Source organism: Podarcis bocagei (assembly GCF_964188305.1).
Source record: "Podarcis bocagei genome assembly, chromosome: 15".
Taxonomy (NCBI): domain Eukaryota; kingdom Metazoa; phylum Chordata; class Lepidosauria; order Squamata; family Lacertidae; genus Podarcis; species Podarcis bocagei.
In genome coordinates, this window is record NC_138141.1 from 17,444,905 (window position 1) to 17,469,846 (window position 24,942).

The 24,942-nt window shown below is 50.6% G+C and overlaps 1 protein-coding gene across 3 annotated transcripts in view; it reads left to right on the forward strand.

The window, feature by feature from the left end:
• SIK3 (SIK family kinase 3) overlaps window positions 1–24,942 on the forward strand; it is a 94,443-nt gene that overhangs the window by 65,280 nt on the left and 4,221 nt on the right. For 2 of the 3 annotated variants that reach the window (XM_081172464.1, XM_081172463.1), the window contains exons 4-21: window positions 3,675–3,836; window positions 4,148–4,272; window positions 4,570–4,693; window positions 8,310–8,428; window positions 8,678–8,788; window positions 8,881–9,024; window positions 9,604–9,681; window positions 9,780–9,889; window positions 10,183–10,336; window positions 10,668–10,823; window positions 11,569–11,639; window positions 14,590–14,727; window positions 18,148–18,298; window positions 18,897–19,022; window positions 20,138–20,223; window positions 20,857–20,966; window positions 21,234–21,558; window positions 22,037–22,875. In XM_081172464.1, coding sequence (XP_081028590.1) covers window positions 3,675–3,836; window positions 4,148–4,272; window positions 4,570–4,693; window positions 8,310–8,428; window positions 8,678–8,788; window positions 8,881–9,024; window positions 9,604–9,681; window positions 9,780–9,889; window positions 10,183–10,336; window positions 10,668–10,823; window positions 11,569–11,639; window positions 14,590–14,727; window positions 18,148–18,298; window positions 18,897–19,022; window positions 20,138–20,223; window positions 20,857–20,966; window positions 21,234–21,558; window positions 22,037–22,875 — 3,129 coding nt within the window. The remainder of the gene's footprint in view (window positions 1–3,674; window positions 3,837–4,147; window positions 4,273–4,569; window positions 4,694–8,309; window positions 8,429–8,677; window positions 8,789–8,880; window positions 9,025–9,603; window positions 9,682–9,779; window positions 9,890–10,182; window positions 10,337–10,667; window positions 10,824–11,568; window positions 11,640–14,589; window positions 14,728–18,147; window positions 18,299–18,896; window positions 19,023–20,137; window positions 20,224–20,856; window positions 20,967–21,233; window positions 21,559–22,036; window positions 22,876–24,942) is intronic. The other variant, XM_081172465.1, reaches the window with a different exon arrangement.

A 24,942-nucleotide genomic window follows, 5' to 3' on the forward strand; every position in this document is an offset into this window, starting at 1 on the left:
AACTCACAAGGTGTCGATGAAGTTAACTCTTTATTCAAAGAAACAAAACACAAACGCATTCTAAAACACAAACCGTCCTGGTCTCTCTGAGTGCACACATACATATACCCCTTTCTTTTAGCACATACTGGGCAAATATTTCTTTAAGCTGAGGTGTGAAATTTTACTGCCCTGGTAGAAATGCAGAAGAGAGAGGGAGCCCACCTTCCTTTATGGTTTGAAAGATGGCTTGTGGGCCTATCAGCTACAGAAATGCTGCCAAATTTGTGCAAGATTTAGAGCAAAGAGCAGCCTGTTGGATAATTCTGTATTTCACAATCTGTAGATGCAAGCTACCTCTGACATTAATCACTAGAAGACAGAAAGGCCCATGATACGAAGCTGGTTACAAGAGAAGATGGCAAAAAGGCACCAGCTTTTGTCTCAGAGACAAAGGAGGTGAAATGTTTGTAACCTTCCTCCAGGAGATTACGAACATGGTTTGGCTCTTGCCTCTGGAGCCCAGTAACTATTTACAGAGTAAATTATTCTTTTATGAATACTCAAGAAGCAGTCCAAATGAACTGTGAAGGGAGAAAAGGAGGAAGCAAGCATGAGGGAGTTTCTTTTGATCCCACCTGGGAATGTAAGAAGGGCTTGTGGCCTTGACTCTTAAACTCTCTGGGCCAGGAGTGAGGTCCTTGAGATATAGCTTGAATCCATCAGGCGCAACATGGCCAACACTCGGAGATGATGGAGCTGCAGTCCAGTAGTATTTGGAGGGCCACCGTTTCTCTCCCCCCCCCCCGACAGAAATCATATTGCTACTTTTACTTCTTCATAGCAGAAACACTCTTAGCAGAGTGAGGCCTGGGGAATAAGGTATCAATTCCCTGTCTATAAAATGACTTCACTATTATGTGGGATAACTAGCCTCATATAACCCACATGCTTAAGTCTAATTAGTGCATGAAGGGGTTAATGCCATAGAATAAGCCGTCCTGCTAGGCTTAGCTAGGTCACTCTTGCGCAGCTTGGGAGGAAGGTGGTCAAGAGTATTATTGTACCTCAGTTAACCATAGAAGCTCAATGTGTGAGGAGGTCTGAGCTGATTGTTGCAGTTCAGACTGCATGGCTCGTCTAACCAGCCTCTCTTGAGTTCCTTTACCCATAATTTAGGAACTATTTCACCCCGTAACTAAGCCACATTTGCTGCCTGTGCAACTTTTCTGATTGCTGTCTGGAAGAGCACATGAACCTAACATTTGGAAAGTTTGTAAGGAAACCATTTTTAACGTACCAAACGTTTGGTCTTTTCCTGTGCTAGGAGAAGTGAGGAACTTTGGAAGGAACTTGGAAGGATATATTTTAAAGGTCTAATAGTCTCTATTTCCATGCTTTGCTTTGCTGCATATTTGCTATTTTGAATCTCTGTTGGGGTTCTCTCACTAAAGCGTATCTGTCCCAAACCCAGAACTTGACATCCAGGAAATTTTCCTTTTATGCTTACATTTTTCTCCTGCACCAACATATTCTACCTGTAATACAGATAGGAAATTGTGCTTCAGAAGCTATGGAAACTCTAGGCTCAAATCTCTGTCAGACAGACAGATCTACTTTAAAAGGTGTTTATGTAGCCAAATCTTGGGAGGAAGAGTAGCATATACATATAGCAAATTAAAGACAATACTTCCCATAGCAAAATACAATGATGGTTCCAAAGTGCTTTATAATTGAAAACTGTTGTTCCTCTCTACCAGAAGCAATAATAGAGCACAGCCACACTTTCACCTGACTTGTAGTTTGATTTTATTGTGTTCTGATTAATTCATCTGGACCCAGGAGCTTTTCTCATTTTTCTGTCACTGTGCCTTGCAAAAACCTGGTCTAACCCCTTAAACTGATGCTCAGTTAAGCAAAATCTCTCTTATAAATGATATTCTGCACATCTGATAAGATCCAATTCAGCGGGTAAGATTGGTCTTTCGGAAGACACAGCTGCAGAACAACAAGGAAAGCTTTCGGACCTGTGGGGATTAATTGACACACCATATGATCAAAATATGTGTCAAACACAATTGTGAATGAGTCCATACTCTTCCTGGTGTTCCTTATGTACATCCTCTCCCCTTTCCTCAAATGATGCTCGCCTGAGACGGGGCCTTCTGCCTAGACACATGATTGGCTCACCTAGCTCAGTACTGCCTGCACTGACTGGCAGTGACACCAGGAGTTCAGGCAGGAGTCTTCCCCAGCCTTACCCAGAGATGCTGGGATTTGAATCTGTGACCTTCTGCATGCAAAGCAGATGCTCTACTCGCTGTGCAATGGCCCTCTCCTTGAATTCCCAAATGGTTAGCAAACAGGCTCTCTATCTTGACCCAGCCATTCCTCTCCCTCCACATTAATGTGTAAGAATTTATAATCTCCCCCTGCTTTTTTCTTTCTGCCAGCTACTTCTTGTTGTTCAAGCTGGGCAGGCATCATGTGATCTACCAGTCCCACCAAAGAGCTGCAGCCTATTTATCCGTGACCGCCTTCTGCAGGAGTTTCTCTTGTGACATTTTCTAAATACCCCATTGACAACTGGAGGTTGCACAGTGTTCGCAGTTTTCAGAAGCAGCAAACAGCTAAAAACAACCTTTGGGCCAGTTTCCTTCTTGCCTCTTTATTAAAAGAGCTATTGTCAGGGTGAGAAGGCTGGAGCCAACAGCTACTGTCACAGGAAACTGCCCTGCTCTGGCTGCTGCCATCATCCCAGAGGCTTCTCCTTTGCTGGCACTGGGGTTTTGTCTGAATTAAAAGGGGCTCCATATACCACCCCCACCCCCGCTCTGGGGGCTAAATCAAAATCAAATCAAATCTCATCTTCACAAAGGAAACTTGGCAGAACTTTGCCTTCCCTTCAGAGCCTCAGCCTTTTCCTTTTTTCAGGATCCATCATATTGTACACACATACTCCCTCGCACACTATTTTTTTCTGCACCCCTTCAAAGGTCGAGGTCAGCTGTTCCAGGGACTTTTCTTTCACTTGCATCTCCCCTGGTTTCTTGCATATGGATTGTGAATCTCGTAGGCCTCTTTCCCCCTCTGGGGCAAATTTGCCCCAATCCCTGTAATTCTTCGTGGGATGGTGACCCCTGAATATCCCCTGTTGCTCACTCACAGTGCTCAGCATAATTGCAACAACCTTCATCTACAGCTGACATCTTTTATCAATCATGGGTGTTAAAATACAATTGTGTGTCATTGGAACATTATGCTTGCCCAGAGAAGCATTTTTGCTCTGGCATGGGGACTCACCAGAGGCTGAGTCTTAGCATCTTGCAGAAGTATTCTAAGGCATTTAAATAGGGCTGGTGATTGGGGTACCTACCACCATCCTTGGGTATAGGGCAGACTTTGAATCCGACTGAAATAGGCAGAGAAGATGTGCCCAAATATGAAAGGAGCTCTCCTGCTGCAGACCTAGAGAGGTTAGCTTCTGTGAGCTGGGGCATGTCTTGACACTTTGCCTGGCAGTTGTGCCACCACCTCCTTGTGCTGTTTCCCCAGCACAAGATGGTGCTAGATAGATCCATTCTGGGCAGTGCAGGCCTTACAAGTCCTGCAGTAAACCAAAGTAAGTCTATACTGATCCAATAACAATGGTTGTGCTTTCTCTCTCTTCTCCCTCCCCACCTCATCTCCTTCAGATCACCTTGTGGCCCATGGACGAATGGCTGAAAAAGAAGCCCGGAAGAAGTTTAAGCAGATAGTGGCAGCTGTCCATTTCTGCCACTGTCGTAACATCGTCCACAGAGATCTGAAAGCAGAGAATTTGCTTCTGGATGCAAATCTGAACATCAAAATAGCAGGTCGGCCATTTTAAAAGATGGATGCATAGGCTACCCAAGCAAAGCAGCCCAGGTCAAATCCTGGCAACTTGAGGTTTCTGACAAGTGACAGATCTTGCTGCTTCTGCTCCTGGCCACCAAGGATGGTGTTCCACTGCCCTGCCAGACTTTTAGGGCTTAGTTATTCATGATTCTGCACCTCCACTTGGGGCCAGCCTTCCCTGCTGCTGTTGCATTGCTGAGCTAATCCAATAGAAATGATTAGAAACCTTTATAGAAAAACTATGATACTGGATGGTCTCTGAATTGCTTCCCTCCTGTTTCTCTTCCAGATTTTGGATTCAGTAATATCTTTACGCCCGGTCAGCTGCTGAAGACCTGGTGTGGAAGTCCCCCCTATGCTGCCCCAGAACTCTTTGAAGGGAAGGAGTATGATGGGCCAAAGGTGGACATTTGGGTAAACCATCAAGAACCACTCTGCACTGCCAGCACTTCCCTTTGTAAGGGGAGGGGGAGGGGAATGCTGCTTCTGGAGCACACCGAAGCAGCTTTGAGGGAAAGCCTTTTTGTCACTATATGCATTTGATTAGTGAACCAACTTTTGTCATTGTCCATGTGCAATAATTTTAAACTTTTTAAAAGATATAAGTGGGACCCCTTTTCTTAAATAGATTTTCCTTACTAGGGCACATGTTTGCTTCATATTGCTGTTGCCCCAAATGACACCTAACATTTGTGCCCTCTTCTCTTGCAGAGCCTTGGGGTGGTGCTCTACGTGCTGGTCTGCGGGGCCCTGCCTTTTGATGGGAGTACGCTGCAGAACCTGCGGGCGAGGGTCCTGAGTGGGAAGTTTCGCATTCCATTTTTCATGTCCACAGGTAAAGGCTCTGTGGGGAGATGTCCCCTTCCTCCCCCTCCCCCTCCCCCTCCTCCTCCTCCTCCTCCTCCTCCTCCTCCTCCTCTTCAGAAAAGTCAGCAGCTACAGGTACTGGCTGACATCAGGGGTTCAGTTTCACACTGGCAACTTCTTGAATTTGAGGTCGCCTCGCTTGGGACAGCCATGCCTGGCACTCTGATCTCTTTGAAATAAAGAGCTGCAACAAAATCCCTTGTAGACTGAGTAACTGCATTTCACTGCTCAGCTGTTGAGGATGCCAGGTGATTGCAAAACTAGGAACTGCAGAGGATGTCAGAGAATTTGGATGCTAGGTGGTCTGGGCCAACACGCTAGACAAGAGTTGTAGATTGGGTTCTTTTGCCCTCTCTTTTCCTTCTATGTGCTTTGAGCACTACTTATATGGGAGCTGAACCTGCCTCCTCATAGAAAGCTAAATTCATGGCTATGTTAAAAAGTGGATTTTCAGTTTCTGGTGTACTTCTTTTTCTGCGGGTCAGAGAGAAACTGCTTTAGCTGGAAAGCTGAATTGCTGAGGTTCTCTCTCCCCAGCCACCTGCTGCAGTGCCCTTTCCAGTGTGCTGCAGGCAGACATTAGTAATTTGAGAGAGGTCTCAAAACCCACCCGCCTGCCCAAAATTCTGCTCCTGGAACTGTTGGCAAAGAGGAAGATGGAACCCTATTTTTATGCTGGCTGTATCAAGCAGGGAAAGCCTGAGCCATTTTGAGACCTTGGGAAGAGATGGATGAGGGCTGTCTAGAGAAGACTCCCAGACAGCTTGCATGCATTGGTTGTTTGTGCTTTGAATCAGTCATAAGAGACCTTCAGCTGGACCTTCCCGCTCACAATGCAGCAAGCCCACCCAGTGAACCTGTGTCCTTCATCTTCCTGTGAGCAAAGGGCTGTTTTCTGACTGCCCACATTTAACTGGAGGAAAATTAATTTTCAGCCTGCTGCAGCACTGTCTAGAAATGACTGCTGGCTTCCTGTTGGCATTGTTAATTGGAACTCATTGTGGCTTAATGACTAGTGATGCAGTGTGAGGCTTTTATCAGTTGGGCAGCAAGAAACCCGTTTGATAGCTGAAGCACCAAGCAGAAAAGTATACCAAGGGGTGGGAGATGCCCATCGTAAGCGTACCTGTCGTATGTGTGGTTTGGTTGAGACAGTCCATCTGTTGTTCAAAGGGCTTGAATTGAGAGATCTCTCTTTACCAGCTAATTTTGCAAAGTCTCTTGTTTCACGCACAAATGGTTACTAGAGCATCTCTCTCTCTCTCTCTCTCTCTCTCTCTCTCACACACACACACACACACACAGAGAGAGAGAGAGAGAGAGAGAGAGAGAGCACAAAGTGCTTGTGTGTCCTGTCTTTGTGGCTGGTGAATCCAACTTATCTTGGGTGTCCTGAGACCCCTCCCCACGTAGCTTTCCCTGATAGCACTACCTAAGACCTCCAAACCACTCCAGGACTATCAGCTGCTGCAACAGTGGCCCAGCCAGTTCAAATGCGAGAGCCATATTAGTTTGAAGATGACCAAACAAACAAACAAAACTGTTTCCAGTGAGCAGATGCATCAGAGACTGAACAGTGTGCCTTCTTTCTGTTTCCTTCATTTCCCCTCTCATGGCACTGAAGCCCCTGACTGGAGTGTTTGTCTGCACTTTTATTGGAGGCACAGGGGGATGTCCCTTTCTAACTCCCATTGACTGACCAGATCTAAATTCTTTGGAGTATGTTGATACACCAAAACCCTCTTTCAGAACTATAGTTCTTGCTGCCAAAGATGTGGCATGACTGTCTCTGGCTAATGGAAGAGAATGATTGGCTGCAGCTGAGGTGTGGAACTTGGGGCCAAGGTGGGGAAGAGAGATCAGTTAGGGGCAAGTGCAAGAGAAAGACCCCTGAAATGTAGCTGTGTTGTGGAAGGCAAAGCCCACCTTTAAAAACTGAGCACTTGCATTGAGAATGGGTTGCACAGATATGACTGTCTCTCTCAGAATTGTATGGAAGACAGGCAAGAGCTTTGGGCCTGCTGCTCTTTGGGCACGCATCCAGTTTGGGCAGTCTCTGTCTCCCTGCTATGAGCTCCTCCTTAGGAGAGCTGGAATGAGGTTACTGCCTGCACAGCTCCGGTTGAAACATTTCAATAATCCAACCCTGTTTTGTTCCATAAGCCTTTTCTCATATAGTGTTGGCCTTCCCCAACCTTAGTGAAGGAGCTGGTATGAAGCTTGGGGGTACTTGTGGGTCCATTGTTGTAGCTTGAGGCTCAGGTGGTGCAGAGTGCTTTCTATCAGCTTTGGTTGGTAGCCCAACTGCACCCCTACCTGGACAAGGATAGTCTAACTTCTGTCATCCATGCTACGATAACCTCTAGGTTAGATTACTGCAATGTGTTATACATGGGGCTGCCTCTGAAGACGTTTTGGAAACTTGAGCTGGTGCAGAATTCAGAAGCCAGGTTGCTTACTGGAGCATATAACCCCCAATCTGGCCTGACTGCACTGGCTGCCAATTAGTTTCCGGGCCCTATTCAAAATGATGGTTTTGACCTATAAAGCCTTAAATGGCTCAGGACCGCAATACATCAAGGATCGCCTCACCCCATATGAACCAACCTACGGTCATCATCTGAGGCCCTTCTTTGTGTGCCTCCTCAGTGCGAGGCTCGGAGGGTGGAAATGGGCCTTTTCTGTGGTGACTCCCCAGTTGTGGAATGCTCTCCCCAGGGATGATTGCCTGGCTCCTTCACTACATATCTTTCAGTGCCAGGCAAAAACATTCCTCTTCTTCTAGGCCTTTGGCTAATTAAACAATCTATGGCCTTTTAAACTATGTGTGGGGCAAGTATTGTTATTGTTCGTTATTATGGTATGTATTTTTGTGGTTTTATATTGTAAAGCAGCCTGTGATCTTCAGATGAAGGGCAATATAGACATGATGATGATAATGATGATGTATTTTATCTGTACATCAGTTTATCAAAGCCCAACATTCTTCTTTGGTTTCTTGTGGGAAGCCCAGTCACCACTAAGCAAAAAAAGTAAATGTGTGACTTAATGCTAGGTTTCTGCTAATGGGATACTCTAACCTAGGGATCGGGAATATCTGTGGAGGCCCTTCAGATGTTGTTGTGGAGTTCCCATCACCTCTGACCATTGGCCATGCTGACTGGGACTGGTGGAATTGGGTGGGTGGGTGGGAGTCCAGCAACATCTATAGGGCCCCCACAGGCTTCACACCTGTGTGTTTAAAAAGTAACTTTGCTTCTTGGAGTCTTGTGGTGGTCAGCAGAAGCCACACTTGGGTTTCTCCAGTGGCCAGATCCTAATGAGCCTGGTTGCTTGTGTTCTGCAACTGTTACAATAAGGGAGTAAGATTTGTTATGTAGAGACCTTGTGTGAGGTGGGGTTGCATTGTGTGCAGCCAAGCCCTGCGGGGTTGTAGGAGCTTAATGGGGTTTTCCTGATATTTACATGCATCCTGGTGATGTTCAGAAGTGGAATGGCTCCCCTCCATGTGCTGAGGCGGGTGTGGCTGGTGATGGCTCCCTCTCTCACCAGTTCCTCAGCAGCCTCTTGCTGTTGTCTTGCAGAGTGTGAGCACTTAATCCGCCACATGCTGGTGCTGGAACCGAGCAGGCGGCTCTCCATGGAGCAGATCTGCAAACACAAGTGGATGAAGCTTGGGGAGGTGGATACGGAGTTCGACACGGTGAGCCAGCACAACTCTCCTTCCTTGGTGGCTCTCCATCCAGGCAGTTTACTTGCCTCCTTTGTCTTTGTTTCCCCGAGGAGTTCAGCATCTCTCAGCTCTTCCTTGCCCTAGGAGGTTGCTTGGGAGATGGAACTGAGATGCGTTTTCCCAGCCAGTCTGTGACCAGCTAGCCCCAAACCTTTAACAGCTCTTGTGCTTTTCCTTGTTGTGAAAGTTACAGCCATTGAAACGCTCTGTTCTTTCCAGTTAATAGCCGAATGTCAGCACTTGAAGGTTGAGAGGCAGATGGAACCGCTGAATGAAGATGTGCTGCTTGCCATGGCCGAGATGGGGCTGGACAAGGAGCGCACCCTCCAGGTACTGGCTGTCTCCAGGCATTCTGGGGTAGAAGTAGAGCGGCTTGCCTTGGGTGTGAGGCTGATCATTTTGTTGTTTCCTTGCTTTCCCAGTCATTAAGGACAGATGCGTACGATCACTACAGTGCAATCTACAGTCTGCTCTGTGACCGTCTAAAGAGGCATAAGAACTTGCGCATTGCCACCCTGCCCAGCCTCCCACGGACCATGGCCTTCCCAGCACAAGCCAGCATCCAGGTTAGTCTTCTGTGAGGTGCAGCTCTGTAGCTTTCAGATTAATTTACGCAATGGGGCAGTTCCAGAGGGTGCCTGGCTAGCAGCTGGCACTGTGCAAAACTAGCCTTCATGCAAGGACGATTACTATTTCTCTTGGAGCTGGAAATGGCAAACTCTTGTCTGTGTAGGCAGACGGCCTCTTAAAAATATTTCGGGGTTCGTTACTTTGAGAAGGTGACTGACAGGGCTGCCTTCAGCATCCCCACAGGTGCCCACTCAGCCTTTCTCTGCCACCTTGGGCAGCTACTTCCGTTGCTGGGTGGCAGGAGGATCCCACAGTAGATTATTTCAATTTCTTACCCATAATACGTCAAGGCCTGCAATATAAATACAGCAATTTAAAATACAATATTAAAAGCAGCTTAAAACAAATCATAGTAATAAGAATTGGGTGCGTCCTGGAAATATATATATCAGGTGTCGAAGGCCAGGGTAAATATCTGCCTCTGGTGGTGGCGGCTGGGCAAGAGGAATGGGGCTGGGCTTTCCATGGGCTTTCTGCATTTGGCGTTCACAGTTTGGTTTTGTGCTGCTTTGCAGGCAGAGCAGGCGGGCAACCCAGTGAGCATCAGTGTCCCACAAGTGCAGCTCATCAACCCCGAGAACCAAATAGTGGAGGTAAGTTGTTTTTCTCTTCCAGGATCTCCCCTTGCTAGTCACAGATGCTTCTGCATTTCTCCCCACAAACCACTTTATGGTATGTGTTTCTGCCCTAGACTGATGGAGCAATGACTCTGGATAGCGACGAAGGTGAAGAGCCGTCCCCTGAAGCTCTGGTCCGCTACCTCTCCATGAGGAGGCACACGGTGGGAGTGGCTGATCCTCGGTGAGTTTTGCTGCCTGCTGCTTCTTACAAACAATCCCAGAGCCATCAAAGGGTGTTGCAAATTTCCCTCCAGTATTGCAGCCCTCTGTCCTAAGAGGGACCTAGCTCCTGGCTCAGCTTAGTGGCCGGTGTCACCTCTGTAGTGACACATTATCTAACAAGTTTGGCCTGGAAAATGCTGGCCTCCCTTCTGCTACTCCTAAGTGGTGGGAAACAAACCAGCAGCCCAGAATGTGAGCAGAGAAGCAGGGTTGCCTGGCCCGTCTCCTGAGTTATTGTGCATGTATTTGCAGCACGGAGGTGATGGAGGATCTCCAGAAGCTGCTACCTTGTTTCCCACGCATCGCACCCCAGGCCCCCTTCCTGCAGGTGGCTCCCAACATGAACATGGCAACCAACATGCTTCCGATGCAGCACCTGCAACCAACTGGTCAGTTAGAGTACAAGGTATGGCAAAGGAAACACTTTGGGAACTCTGAGCATCAGTCCCTATTCCTGTGAGATTACCAGCTACCATGGTTTCATGAGCCTGTTGAATTGGACCTGAAACCAAATTAAGAAGACACCCACCTTCCCTCCCACCCACCCAGCTGTATGACATGGAGACCCAAGTCATCACTGTCCTGTCTGCCAATCTAAGGGGATGAAGTCTCCACTGCTATTTCAGTGCCTGCTTTTGTGTGATCATGGTTCTCCCATGCCCATCAGACCCTGCTGTTTCTCCTGACTCATGAGGTATGCAGCCAGGGTTTGGTAGAGATGCAGAATTTTCTTGCAGGAGCAGTCCTTGCTGCAGCCCCCAACTTTGCAATTGCTGAACGGAATGGGACCCCTTGGACGGAGGGCTTCAGATGGAGGAGCCAATATCCAGTTGCACGCACAACAGCTCCTGAAGCGTCCCCGGGGTCCTTCTCCACTTGTTACAATGACACCAGTAAGTAACTGAAAGATGACTGGGGTGGGGGTGTTCTGGCACAGCACTGTGCCCACTTTTCACAGTATTTCACAGCTCCATGGATATGGACCAAGTGATTACATTCTGCTTCTTCTGGGCTTACTCATGGCAGATAAAAGTGGTGGCCCTGCCACATGCAGAGTGCCTCTCTCAGCTGGCCCTTCACCCTTGCTAGTGTAGCATGCATCTTCTGGAACTCAATTTTTCTCCTTAGTTTTCCTACTGGCCCTTTCCCCACCCGAGACTGCATGGCTTGCTCTAGGTCCATGGGTTTTTTGGGGAGTAGGGTGGGCAGGATCAAGTGCATATGATGAGATGGTATTTCTCAGATCCATGGCCTAACTCCCTATTCCTTCTGAAAGATTCCTCTTTTTAAAAACAAAAAACAAACCCTATAAAACCTGTTTAGGAAATGAGGCCAAGGCAGACTTTTTATTGAGACATTCATTGGCACAAACTAAGCAGCCCTGCCAAGCATGTCCCTCTTGAGTCCTTTGGACTTAAAAGGGCATTAGGATGTGTCTCGCTTGGGGAAGAGCTCGGCCTCTTTTTCTTAGTTCAGACTCTTTCTTGGGGTATCTTTATCTTCTGTGGAAGCAATGAACTTCAGGTGGGGCTGGCTCTGGAGTGGGAGTGTGTGGGGAATGGTGCCAAGTGTGGAGTACCTGGGTGAGTAAAAACCTTTCTGCAGAGCCAAGCCCCCTTCCCTTTCTTGTCCTTCCAGGCAGTGCCCGCCGTGACCCCTGTGGATGAGGAGAGCTCAGATGGAGAGCCAGATCAAGAAGCTGTGCAGAGGTAACACTCCTCCTGCTGCTGTTGCTGGTGGTGCTGCTGCTGTCTTCGGAGGCACCCTCTGGTGCCTGGCAGCTGCTTTAGCTATAGCTAGGCAGCAGGTTGGCTTGTGGTTTCTGCTTTGCCTCTGCTTCTCTGGGAACTGGTGTTTCATGTGGACTCTGCTGCAGCTGTGACCTGCTCCTGCTCCCTCCCCTGGTCTTCCCACTAACCTCCCTGGGTAGGTGGATCTTCTGGTATTTGGGGCCTCAGCTGTTAGTATAGCTCTTGGAAGAAGATGCCTACAGTTGACACCCTGGCTACATCTGATCTCACTGATGGGGGTCCAAAATGGTCAACTACAATGCTGCTGCTGAAGCCGTTTGCTTTAGCATGCTTCTTTTGATTCTCCTTGTAGCCTGTGTCCCAAGGAAAGTCTTGCAGGCTGCCTTGGTAGCAGCTGTGAACAGCATCTACCAAGTAGCTTGCTATTTAAACAGCAGCCTTCCTGATTTCCAGGCAACTACCTTTGCTTGTAAAGAGCTCAGAGTTTGCCTGGAAACGATGCCTCCTTGAAGATTGGGGTATCCTTTCCCCTTTAGAGACAAAAGAAGGCAGGCAGAAACTGGGTATAAAGGTTGGTTGGTGAGGCTTTTTTAAAGGAATGAAATATCCATGGAGGATTCTATCAGGGATAGCTGTGGTTCCTTATTCCATCTATCTGGGGGAGGCTTTCTAGTGGTTCCTCTTTCCCCTCTTCAAACCCCTTGGGAATGTAGTGTCCTCTCCATTCCTACTCTCCATTCTCCAACACCCTCACTACTTTGGTGAACAGCAGTCATTGTATGGTGGGGCAGAGCTGCAGTATGTAAATCAGATGAGACTGCCTTTGTGGCATGAAATCTGACCCTGTGTGATATCCTTTATAATGGCTCATGGAACTTATTTATGCTGAGTTGATCCAGTAGTTCCTCTAGCCTGGAGTAGCCTAGCTGGCAATGCGTCTAGAGCCCAGCTTATTGGTTCATGGAGGTCTTTGCCTCTGTTCCCTTAACTGGAGACTCTGGTCACTGGACTAGGATTCTTTTTATACATACACCTGTCTGCCTGAATCTGTTTTTAAACCGAGACCACTGCAGCTCAATATTTGCCAACTTTGATCAGTCATGGCTTTCTAGGATCTTGAGCAGAAAAGCCTCCTTCCCATGACCCGTTTCTCAAAAAATGGAATAGGAGATGCTGTACATGGAACTTGGAGCTCCTGCATGGCAGACAGGTGCTTTGCCTGTGAACTATGTCCCCTCCCCATTGCCTTTGGGCTGGGACAGATGTCAGTCTTGCTGGGCAGGTTAATGGAGTCAACATACTTGAGTCAAATCCCCTCACATACTGGGATGAGACTATGTGGCTAGAGAATATGGTGTTGCCTGCCTTCCCACTTAGCGTTGGCTGTCACACCATGCCACGGGCTGCCACGTCTCAAGAGTCAACATCCTTCCTGCAGGGGTGGGTGCAAATATTGACCTTCATAGAACGGTGTTAGCTTCTCTGCTTGCAGAACCTTGGAGGGGACCCATGGGCTGGCCTCTCGCCTCCTTCCCTGGGTTTGTTTGAGGTACCTGACCTTGAATTGCAGCTCGTTGTTCTCTCTCCCTCCAAAACTGCTTGATGTAGTTAAGGGAAAGATTGGTCTCTGGGATATAGAAATGAAACACTGTTAGCAAGCGGCAGATTTAGAGCTCTTCAGGAAATGACCTGATCTCCACCTGAGATGCTGGCTTGTTCCCACAGCACTAACTCTTCTCCATCCTCTTAACTCTGCTTTACTCCTGTGTGGTGGTGGTGGTGGCAAATAGCTTTAATTGCTGCTCCTCTTTGGTCACAACATAATTGGCATTAAAATCTCTGAAGTCTGTACAAGTATACTATAGCCAAAGCTCACCGGCTTCCCTGAAGAAAGTTCCTCACTTGTCTTTTAAGCTGGCTTTGATAAATGGATTCAACACTCTCAGCAATGAAATTAGGAGAGAACTCAGGAAGCCATGTTGTAGGTTACTCATCTGAGAGCCCTGTAAGAGCTGGTCCCTAGCACAGATCCAGGAATTGTGGGGGTGGGACCCCCAAACTTTCCCTTCCCTGGAGGCAAGTGAGCCTTTCAGAGGCCCAGGCTGCCCTTATGTCTAACTTTTGCTGAAACATGGCAGCTTTTGCATACATGACCTGAACAATTCCCTTTGTGTTGGACATGCCCTTATTCTCTCCTCTTCTTGCCCAGGTGCACCTGGAAGTGCCCAAGAACAGAGTCTAGGTGGCGCTCTTGATGCTTCCTTCTAGCATCGCTTAGACCAAGTGCTGCAATGGTTGGATGGCCAGAGGGCCCCTGCTCCTTTAAGAGTGGCGCAAACGAAACCCTTGTCGCAGCCATCATTTACCCCACCTCACCATGTTCAGAAAGGCTGCACCAGTGGAAATTCTCCCCTCTGGGTAACTCTTAAAGGCTGAGGGGACTTGCCCCATGTGCAGTATACCTGGTGCGTGAGGCCTTGACTTCTGCTTGGGAGTCCTGTGTCAGAATGAGCTGCCTGTTTCCCCAGGAAGCTCGTTAGCTTCATTGGCCCAGTGCCAGCATCAAGATAGCACCTTCCCCCACAGTCCCCTTTTCCGGCAAAAAGGGAGCCCTCCTCCTTACACCTGCTGCAACCTTCTGAGCCTGCTCTTAACCTCCACCAATGCTTTGCTTGGGTTTTCTGTAGGCTGGTGTTTCTGCTTTCTCCAGAGTTTCCCTGGGCCCCCAAAGGGCGGTCTTTCTCCCACCCCCCATTTCCATTAAAGAAACTCTTTTGAGAAAGCTGGGTGGTGGGTGCCTCCACTGCCTCGCTGCCCCCTCTCTCCACCCCCCTCGCTCCCTCTTTGGAGCATTCCAGGCACAGCCCCCACCCCTCCCTCTCACCAAATGTGCTCCTGCTTGTTGCAGATACTTGGCCAATAGGTCAAAAAGGCACACACTGGCAATGACCAACCCCACTGCGGAAATCCCGCCCGACTTGCAGAGGCAGCTAGGACAGCAGCCCTTCCGCTCCCGGGCATCACACCTGGCACCCGACCAGCACCGGTGAGTAGGTGGCACCGGCCGCTTGGGCAGTTCTGCACCAGGGAACCTGTCCTGGGCAGAATGGCACCCCCTAGCAGAAAAAAAAGAAAAAGGCTTTTTTTGATCAGGCACTTGAAGGGGCTTTCCAGGCCCTCTACATGCAGGAGAGGATTAGACAGGAGGCAGCTGTCACTCAGGCCTGGGCATGGCATAGCAAGGGTGGGGCGCTTTGTTACTCTGTTGGGGAGCAGGAAACCTCTGTAAGAAAGGATGTGTCACAGCTGTTTCTGTCTGACCAACTGGCTTGCCTGGAGTTACAACCCAAAACTCCACTTGACCCCGTTTGTTGGAGGGGTAAATCAGCAGTGGAAGTTAGTTGAGAGAGTGTCAGCAGCTCCTCCTCCTGCCCCCCCCCCACAAAAGCTCTCGACTCTCTTTCACATCATATGAACATCGACCATGTACATAGTTGCAGGATTGTTACCCTAGGTGGGCGGGGTTCACACAGCATCGTTTGAGTGACCTGAGGCTGTTGGAATAGTCTGATAGAGGTATGGGCTGCTACCTCACCATAACAGCCCTTAGAGGAGAATCTTTGAACCTTGTTTGTGTCAACAGCTCTGTCATGGGATTGGCACCACCAGAACTGTATGTGTTTGCCTGCAATGTTTCCTCGCTAAAATTCCAGGGGAGGGGGGTGGCTCTGTGGCAGAGGAACAAGTGCGACCTTTGACTGTTGCGAAATGGGTTCTACATGATATCACACACACACACACACACCTGGACTCCTGCTGCAAGTCTGTCCACATATGAGCCGTAGCCCTTCGCCCCCTCCCACCCTGCTGTCCTCCTGTCCCTTTAATCCTAGGTGTGAGCTGCCGCCGCCAAGCCCCTTTCCTGACCCACCTTGCTGCGGCTTGCAAGCCTGTTTTGTAATTGTCGTCAGGATAGCTTCAGAGCCGAGCAGTGACATCGCCAGCTGGAACAGTTGAACTCTGAGCTGGCTGAGGCCATGCTGGCGCCACGCTGGAACCTGAGGAAAGCAAAGATAAGCTGTGCTGGCCCTGGGTAACTCCTGGTTAAGCTCTGCTGCAGGACAGGAGCACAGTCCTGTGTGACTCTGACAGGGACATCTTGGGGCTGAGTAAACAGAATTCTTTGGCGGAGGCAGCTCTGAGCCCAGCATCTCCCTCCACCCCGCCTCTCAATGTGTTTCCCAGGTGCCCAGTTCCTCCTGCTGGCTTAAGGAAGACCACTGCAGGTCTCTCTCCTGGCACACCTGCCCTTCTCCAGGACTTACACCAGGGAAGGTGGGAGAGATAAGAGCTATTTCTGCAGCTCTCTTGGCTTCAGGTGACTTCAGGGCCTGAGTAGCTAATCACTATAGATTTTGGTGTTGGCACATAAACAGGCTCTTCTTTAATCCACCAATGATTCAGTGTCAAAGCCCCTTTCCAGCCACCCACGACCGGCACAACATTGCAAGGAAATGGTTGCTGTTTCCCTTGAAGTTCATTTAACTGGTTGGCGGTGGCATCAGAAGTGGGTAGGGCACATGGGTGAGAATGAAATGCAACCGGTTCTGGAGATGCTGAGAGTCACTTCACCCTGCAACATGGCCAGTGGAAAATCCTTTGTGTTTTAAGAGGGGTTTCAGCAAGGCTGCATCTTGTCTGGTGCCTACCAGAGCCATGATTTATATAGGCTGGGCTGAGCAGCCTGAGCCCTGCTGCTCCTTGGGAACCACCTCCTCTGCTGGAACATAGTTGGAAAAGGCACTGCATAGCCCATTTCTGTTGTCCACCTTCCTGGGCTGCCACCCCAAGACAATTTGCTTGGATCCAATGTTGTGGTTGGGAGTGGAGAGGTGGGACTTGTTTGGCGCTGCTTAATTCCTAACGAGACCATGTGACCTGCACTGAGCTATTTGGAGGAAAGGCGGGATGTAAATAAGTCAGGGAGGGGGTCGTATACTCTGCACATCCTCACCCTACATTCTACAATGAGCCGTTCCTGTCAATCTCTTGCTTACATATAAAGAAGGGCAAGCCTAGCAGGGCTTTGCAGCAGGGAAGGCAGAGGCTGTGGACCTGCAAACCCATTTCCTTCTTCTAAATTCCTTTAGCGTGGGGCATCTGTGAGCATTGCAGCTAGTACCTGGGCCAGATGTGCTTACTGGGGAAGAAAGGGTTCTACTGAAGCCAGGCTCTCTCTGAGGTGGAGTCCTTTGCTGTCCTTTGACCTTTGGCTGGCACTGCCCTCCCAGCCATCATATTTTCATGTAATATACTGTCAGCAAAAGGGCAAGCGTGATAAGAGGGGGAAAGAGACAAGTGGCAGCATGCTGGTTGAGAGGATCTTCGAGCCTGCAGTGTTTAGGGGACTCTGGGTCTTCTCACTGCTTAGTCATCACAGGCTGCCTTTCCGGAGTCTGTTGATGCTGTGAACCAGCTGGGTAACCAGAATGCTCAAGGGAGAGGAGCAACACCCCTATGAGGAAAGGTTACAGCATCTGGGGCATTTTAGTTGAGAGAAAAGGGGAGCACACGATAGAGGTGTAGAAGGTGATGCACAGTGTGGAGAAAGCGAACAGAGGGGGGTTTTCCCCCTCTCTCTTGAAATACTAGGATTTTATGATATTCATTAAAGCTGAATGTTGGAAGAGAAGACTCAGGAGAGATGAAAGAAAGAACTTCTTCACACAGCACATAGTTAAGTTATAGAATTGACACCTGCAGGAAGCAGTGATGGCTACCAACTTGGATGGCTTTAAAATAGGACTAGACAAATTCATGGAGGAGGAGGATACTGTCAATGGCTACCAGCCACAATGGTTATCTTCTGCCTTGAGCTGGAAATCACAGCAGGGGAGAGGCTCCTGTGTTTGGGTCCTGCTTGTGGGTTCCCCACAGGCATCTGATGGCCACCGTGAGAACAAGATGTTGGACTAGATGGGCCACTGGCCTGTTCTTCTAGCAGGCCTTTTTTATGTTCCTCTGTTCTTATTTGGCTGGGACAGCTTTAGTAGTTAGCCGAGGCCTCCCCAGCTGGGACACGATCCCCTGCTCCTGGCACTCTCTGGTGCTATGATTCAGCAGCTTGCCAATGACCCCCTTTTATTTGTGCAGGATAATGCAGGTCCTCCAGCAGTTAATGCCAGGGAGCAAAAGTCTGAGGCCCTGGGAGCTGGAAGGTCTGCTGGGTGTCCCACATGGCTTGAGAACTGTTGGGTGCTGGAGCAGAGCCACTCGTTCCTGCTTCTAGGGTTGCAGGCACCCCAGGACACCACACTTCCAATCTCTTTTGCGCAGAGAGCAAGTTGGCAAGTTCCGTTGCCCACACTGTGAGGGGTGGGCGCAGAACATGGCCAGGCTACTGAGAACATGGCTTTGGTTAAGCTGGTGCCTCTAATCCCACCTTTCTGTCTCCGTGCATGCATAGCTATGTCTATAAAGACTCCAACACTCTGCACCTCCCCACGGAGCGCTTCTCTCCGGTCCGCCGTTTCTCAGACGGGGCTGCCAGCATCCAGGCGTTCAAGGCCCAGCTGGAGAAGATGGGCAACCACAGCAGCATCAAGCAGCTGCAGCAGGTACTGAGAGGGGAGAGCAAGGGCGGAAACCAAGCCAGGCAAGAAAGGAAAAGCTTCCTTCCTTGTTCAACCTCCAGCCACTTTTCACCTAGCATCCCACCATTGTTCATTGCATCCTCCCTGTATCTTGCTCTTAGGCCAGGTTGAATAATAGCTTTGTCTCCTGCTCTGCGACAAATGTAAAGCAGGGGCTAGGAAGCCTTGGAGTCCTTGCAGCACTAGAGCAGCTCCCAGTGTCTTGTAGAAAAAGATGTGATGGTGAATAAGATGCTCCCCAGGACCTGCCCTTGAGATTGTTGTGGTGGGGAGGGAACACTCCAAGTCCCAAGAGGACTTTCTCTTGTCTTGCATCCAGCTGGCCCCATCTGGGGCTTTTGCCCCCTCTGGCTACTTTGCTGCTGTTGCCGGCAGTGCCTGAAGGAGCAAGTGCTATGTGGGTCTCTCCTCCTGCTGCCACTGAAGCAATGAGTGGGGCTCATCTGAAAACCAGAGGGAGCCACAGTGGCAAGGTTGCCTGTGAGCCTCCCCTTCCTGCCGTGCCCCCTCTGGCTTTCTTTAGCCATGAAGCAGCAAAAGGTCACTTGGTGGGTTGTTTCAGGAGTGTGAGCAGCTCCAGAAGATGTATGGGGGCCACATGGACGAGAGGACCCTGGAGAAGACGCAGCAGCAGCACATCTTGTACCAGCAGGAACAGCATCAGCAGATCCTTCATCAGCAGATCCAGGTACTGGCACTTCCAAGGAGCATCAGGAGGAGGGCATAAGTGACTAGGATGTCTCTGCTCTGGACTGTGCCATGCTAGCCCTCCCTCTTTAGAACATGGCTCCAGCCCAGTGTTTCCCAAACTTGGGTCCCCAGCTGTTGTTGGACTACAACTCCCACCATCCCTAGCTAGCAGGACCAATGTTCAGGGATGATGGGAAATGTAGTCCAAAAAAACCCCTGGAGACCCAAGTTTGGGAAACTGCTCTAACCCAATGCCACTGTATGCTTTCCATACAGAAGGTTCAGTTCCCAGCAGCATCTCCAGGTTGGGCTGGGAGCGACTCCTGTTGGAAACAGGCGCTGCCAGTCAGTGTATAAAAGAGACTGAGCTAGGTGGACCAAAGGTCTGACTCAGTAGGAGTCAGCTTCCTGTGCCTCCCCCCACTAGATGCCCATGAGCATGTCTGTGTCAAGTGAAAACTCGGTCTTGTCAGCTCAAGCGCTTCCACTGTGGTTCATTGGGGTGGGGGAGAGAGAGAGAGAGAGAGAGAGAGAGAGAGAGAGAGAGTTGTCTAGTGCTGAAATGCTCCTCCCTGTTGGTCAGTATCAGGAACACAGGAAGCTGCCTTACAGCAATTCAGAATATTGGTCCATCTAGCTGAGTATTATCTACACTGGCTGGTAGAGGCTTGCCAGGGTTTCAGGCAAGGATCTTTACCAGCTTTAGCTGGAGATGCTGTGCTGCCAGAGATTGAACCAGCTCTTCCCCCATTTGGCCCTCTTTCTTTAGATAGGGTAAACTGGAGCGTTGTAGCTCCTTCCCAGGTAGTCCTTCTGCCCTTTCAGCTCTCCACCCCCCCCACCCCCAGTCAGCAGCAGCATGCTCCAGAGCCACAGTAAGTGCCAGCAGCATCTCTCTCCGTTCCAGAGCTTCAGCTGCCAGCCCTTTGGGCCAATGTCTGACAGGTTGCTTTCTCTGAGGCAGCCAGGAGGAGAGTTGCTTGAATGCCTTGGCATAGCTTGGCTCCATGGGGCTGCTTTGCCCCCATTTTGCAGAGTGCTCTCAGAGTGTTCTGCGGATGTCGCTGCTCACCAGCACTCTTCTTTGTTTCCTCTTTCCTGTGTGGTGCGCAGGATTGTGTCCGCCCTCCTCAGCCTTCTCCGCCACTGCAAGCTCCTGGAGAAAGCCAGCCTGCTTTGCTCACTCACCAGCTTCAGAGGTAAGGAACAGCTCCTGCACTTGGCAGGCCTCAAGCCTTCTCCATGCCTTGCAGGAAAGTGTTGGCACCTTCTTGCTCAAAGGGACCCAGTCTCGGCTTGATCAGCCTAGGCGCTTTGGCCTGCTGTAGCTGCATTTGTGAAGCTGAGAGGCAAAAAAGGAGAGGTGCTTAAGTTTAGATGGAAGACTCAGAAAAGCTTTTTTTTTTAGACAGACAGGCGCCTTCTCAGCTGGGAGGTTGTCTTATTGCATTCTTTTCAGGAAAAGGCTGTAGCCCCTGCAAGGACTGCCTCATAGAGAAGGCTGGGGAATGGCAGGGCTGCTGGGGCATTGGCCAAGTGAGGAAGCCCCTTCCCAGCTGCTTCCAATGTCAGTCCCCTACCCCACCCTTCTTCCACTTCATGCTATAGGTAAGCTTTGGCCAAGGCAGTGGTGGTGTGTTTTGCCCAGGCCTGCTCTTGCCTTCTCACTTTCTGTCAACGTAATCCAGTGTATTGTGCAATACAGCCTGGGTGCTGATATGCCATAAAAACTTACAGATTGCCTGGCTCGCCCTTACGATGACGCCATTAGGCCTGTGCTGGCGATTTTCTGTGGTGACATAAACATACTTGACGTGCTTGTGTGTGTGTAGGTTACGGATCCAGCCCTCCAGCCCACCTCCAAACCATCCCAGCAACCATCCCTTCAGGCAAACGGACAGCAGCCCCCCTCCAGTCAGCAGCAGCATGCTCCAGAGCCACAGTAAGTGCCAGCAGCACCTCTCTCCTGCCGAGCTGCATTTTGGTTTTGTCCCCATCCCCGCCAGGGGTTGCTTGCTCCAGCTAGCTGGGGGAGTCCCAGGTTAGGCAGTCTGCCACCTTCACCATTAGAACTCAGCTGAGGGATGAGTGAGCAATCACAGTTGTTTCCTGAAATGGTGGACAAAGAATCCCTCCCCCCTGCTTACACAGAGAGTAGCCATTGTGAATCCCAGCCAAGGCAGTTAATGGAAAGGCTTCCATTTCGCAGGTGCAGCCTCGCCGTCGCAGTTCCAAGGGATGCCCTCTCACAGCGCCATCTTCCAGCAGTCGGGCAGTTGCTCACCTCCCCCCAATGTGGCCCTCTCCTGCATGGGCATGCCGCAGCAAGTGCAGGGGCAACCGGTAGCCATCCAAGTGCAGGAGCCAGGAGATGGGATGGGCGGCAGCCTCTTGCAGGCTGGGCGGGGCATGCCCACCCCCGTCAGTGCCAATCAGCTGCAGATGCACCATCGTGCCAGTCTGATGGCCTCCCTGACTTACGGGCACAGGCCCCTCTCCAAGCAGCTCAGCGCGGACAACGCAGAATCGCACAGGTATGGCTATGGCAACAATGGGGTAGTTTTGGGGTGTTATGTGTGCCAATTCACAGTTGGCCTGGCTAGCACCTACGCAGAGTGTGAGATTCCCAAGTGGTGTCGTCCCTGGACCGCAGTGCTTCTCTCCCAGGCTAGGCCTGGTCCATTTGTGGGGTCTGCAGGTGGTGATGACATCTTGCTTAAGTAGGTTTTGAGAAAGGGTTGGGTAGATGGGCAGAGGGGCAGCTGATCAATGATTATTAGCCAGGCTCTCTCTGAATGGAACATTTTCTCTGTCCTGAGGCTGGATGATGTGGGTTGTGGAAGTGATGAGGTCATCTCTTCTTTCTGGGCCAACTGGCTGGCTGCTGTTGAAGACCAGCCAAAATCCTCCTTCCGGGCCACAAAGCACTTGAGGCACAGTTCCCCGGAGTGTCTCCTGTGCTCCTAAAGAGCTTCCTTCCTTCCTTCTCTCTCTGTCTCTCAATCCACACAGGTATCCATCAACTGGCTACGACCAGGTGCACTTGCACCCCCACCTGTTTCCGGAGCAGTCCCGTGTCCCTCCAAGCAGCTACAGCCCAGCTACAGCAGTGGGCTTCCCTCCGCAGGTGGAGCAGTTCCCCAGCTTCTCCCAGAGCGCTCAGCAGCAGCAGCACTACGCCACGTCAGCCCTGCAGCAGGCGCTGCTGTCCCCCACCCCACCAGACTACAGCCGGCACCAGCAAGTCCCACACATCCTGCAGGGCCTGCTCTCGCCCCGGCACTCACTCACGGGCCACACGGACCTGCGGTTGCCCCAGGCCGAGGTGGCGCAGCTCATCAAGCGGCGGCAGCAGCAGCAGCAGGAATTCCAGGAGCTGATCCGGCACATGAGCCAAGGGGAGAGCGGACATGTGGCTACCAGCGTGGCCCAGAAACTGTCAGAGCGACAGGCTCTGTCTTTGCCTTATCAGAACACTGACACGTATCACCACCCTCACCATCACCACCACCACCACCACCACACCAGTCCCCAGCACCTCTTGAAAGTGAGGGCGCACGAATGTATCCAGCAGGCGCCAGCCTCGGTGCCAGCCCATGGGTACGCTCACCAGCCCACCTTGGTCCACTCGGAGAGCATGGAGGAGGAAGTGGACTGCGTGTGTGAAGGGGAACGGGACAGCTTCCCAGGCAATAAGACCAAAGCTTGCCACGAGGCTCCACTGCTCTTAAGTGGTCCTGGGGACCCAGACGCTTTGTTTGGGACTGCCAAGCAGGAGCAGGAATTGGGGGCGCACCATTACAGGCACCAGCCAGCTGCCACCTTCAGTCGGAATAAGGTGCCCGGTAGAGGTAAGGCCAGGCCCTGCCCAGGGGCACAGAAGAGGGCACCGTTGGGTGGCCGGTTGGGTGGGGCTGGCCTGGATGGGCAGGAGGCAGAAAGAGGCGAGAAACTCTGAGGAATAGGACCTGGGTTGCTGAGCAGGCCGCCTTTGCATGCTGCTCTGCAAGTGGCACCTGTCTTGATGGAGGATGGGCAGGTGGGAGGAGAGCAGGGCAGGCTCCCATGGCTTATGGGCGTGGCCAGGGTGGTGGTTGGAGGGGGGAAAGGGGCTTATTCGCACCGGACATCACTAATTTATGGACTTGGTTGCCACAGGGTGTCATGATGGCCCATGGCTTTCAAAGGGGGTTAGACAAATCCATGGAGCCTGCAGGAGAGGAAATGCCAACAAAGGGAAACCTCAAGCTTGGAGCCTGCCTGCCTCCTGATACCATCTTCTGAGGAGTAACAGCAGCAGGGGGCTGTTGCCTTCTTACATTCCTTGTGAGATCATTAAGAGGCACCGGGACCAGAAGAGTCATTGCCCTTGTCCAGCTGATCTCTTCTGATCACCTAGGGCCTTCCTGCTTGCTGCTTGAGTTAATGGCAGTTCAGTGGAATGGCTCTGGGAGAGGCAGGCTCAAGGCCCAGCTGAGCTGGGAACTCACATGGATTCTGGGGTGAGCCACTATCCTCTCTTGGTCTTAATCATTCCCATCTGTGAAATGGGAGGGCAAGCAAGGTAAATACCACAGAGCCATTTTCCAAGTTGGTATAGAAGGATTGACCTTGTGTGAATACCTTGCCCCCACCCCCACCCCAGTTTAGGGGATTAAGAGTACAGGCAGGTCGGCATTCAGGCAGCAAGCAAACACTTCCGGAAGTGTTTGTGGCACAGGGTTGGTATGGGGGTGAATTTGCTCAGGAGGAGAAGGTGCTCTCATTGCATGGGAAGGAAACCAAGCAAGGGAAGGCCTCACACTTGCCTCCTCAGCCAAGCTAAGAGCTCCTGTGTGTTGCCTTCCACCTGCCTGGCTCCGGGGCTGGATGAGAGCACCCTGATCAGGACCCTATTTCTCTTCCTTGCCTTGTCCTGCTCTGGCCAAATATGGCCTGCTGCTCATTTTGGTGGGGGCAATGGGATGCTGCTGCAAGATCTAGCAGATGTCAGGGGCTGGCAGCTGGTCATTGGAGGTCCTCCATTTGGAGGAGCAGCAGGAAGGAGGGCAGAGGCCTCTCTGGTGGCAGAGTCGGCCATATTTCCCCTCTCCTGCCTGAAGCATCCTCTGTTTGTTTTTCCAGGAAAGTTAAACTGACTCCAGCTTTGCGGCTACATATAGAAAGAGTGGTGTGATAGACGGGAATCCTGGGTACTCTTTGGGATTGTGAAATCCTGGCTAATTATTTATTTAAAGTCCTTTTTTATCCTCTCTCAAGCTGAAAAGGCTCCCAGAGCAGCTTACAGATTTTTATTTACTTATTTATTTTTAAAAACCCACAGCTGCTGCCCCTTGCATTCTAAAAGGCACAACACACAAAAAGAAAAAGGGATGGGGAGGGAGGAGGGGGAAAGTATGCTTAAGACCAGTTCTGAAAGTTTAAGAGTCCTTTAAAACAACAAGCTGGGCTGAAAACAGTCGGTGGGGGGGGGGGGGAGAGCCCAAAAGAGCGTTTCCCCTCCTGTCCCTGTTTTCCATACGGAATCCTAGTTCTGACAAAAAGGCCACCTCCATGCCTCCTACTCATTGGCCAGAGCCAGGAATTGTTGCACCTTAGGCCCGAGGAAAGAGCTTTGGGGGAGACACAGGTGAGGACATTGTGCTGTGCAGATGCCTCCCGTCTGCCTACAGCGCTGCCTGCTAGTAGCCCTTTCTGTGCCCTGTGGGTGGTGGCTCCTGAGGTGATAAAGGACAGCCTTTACACCCTGCAAGAACAACAGTTTTGTCAGCAGTTGATCTTTGGCCTGGCCCCTTTGGAATCGTTCCACTGCATGTCTCCGCTGTGTGGAATGGGGGAAGGTGGGCCCATGCCAGGAAGCGGGCTGTGCCCTGTGGGCCTGAGCTAGGCACTTTCTGCCTGTTGGGGAAGGATCTCCT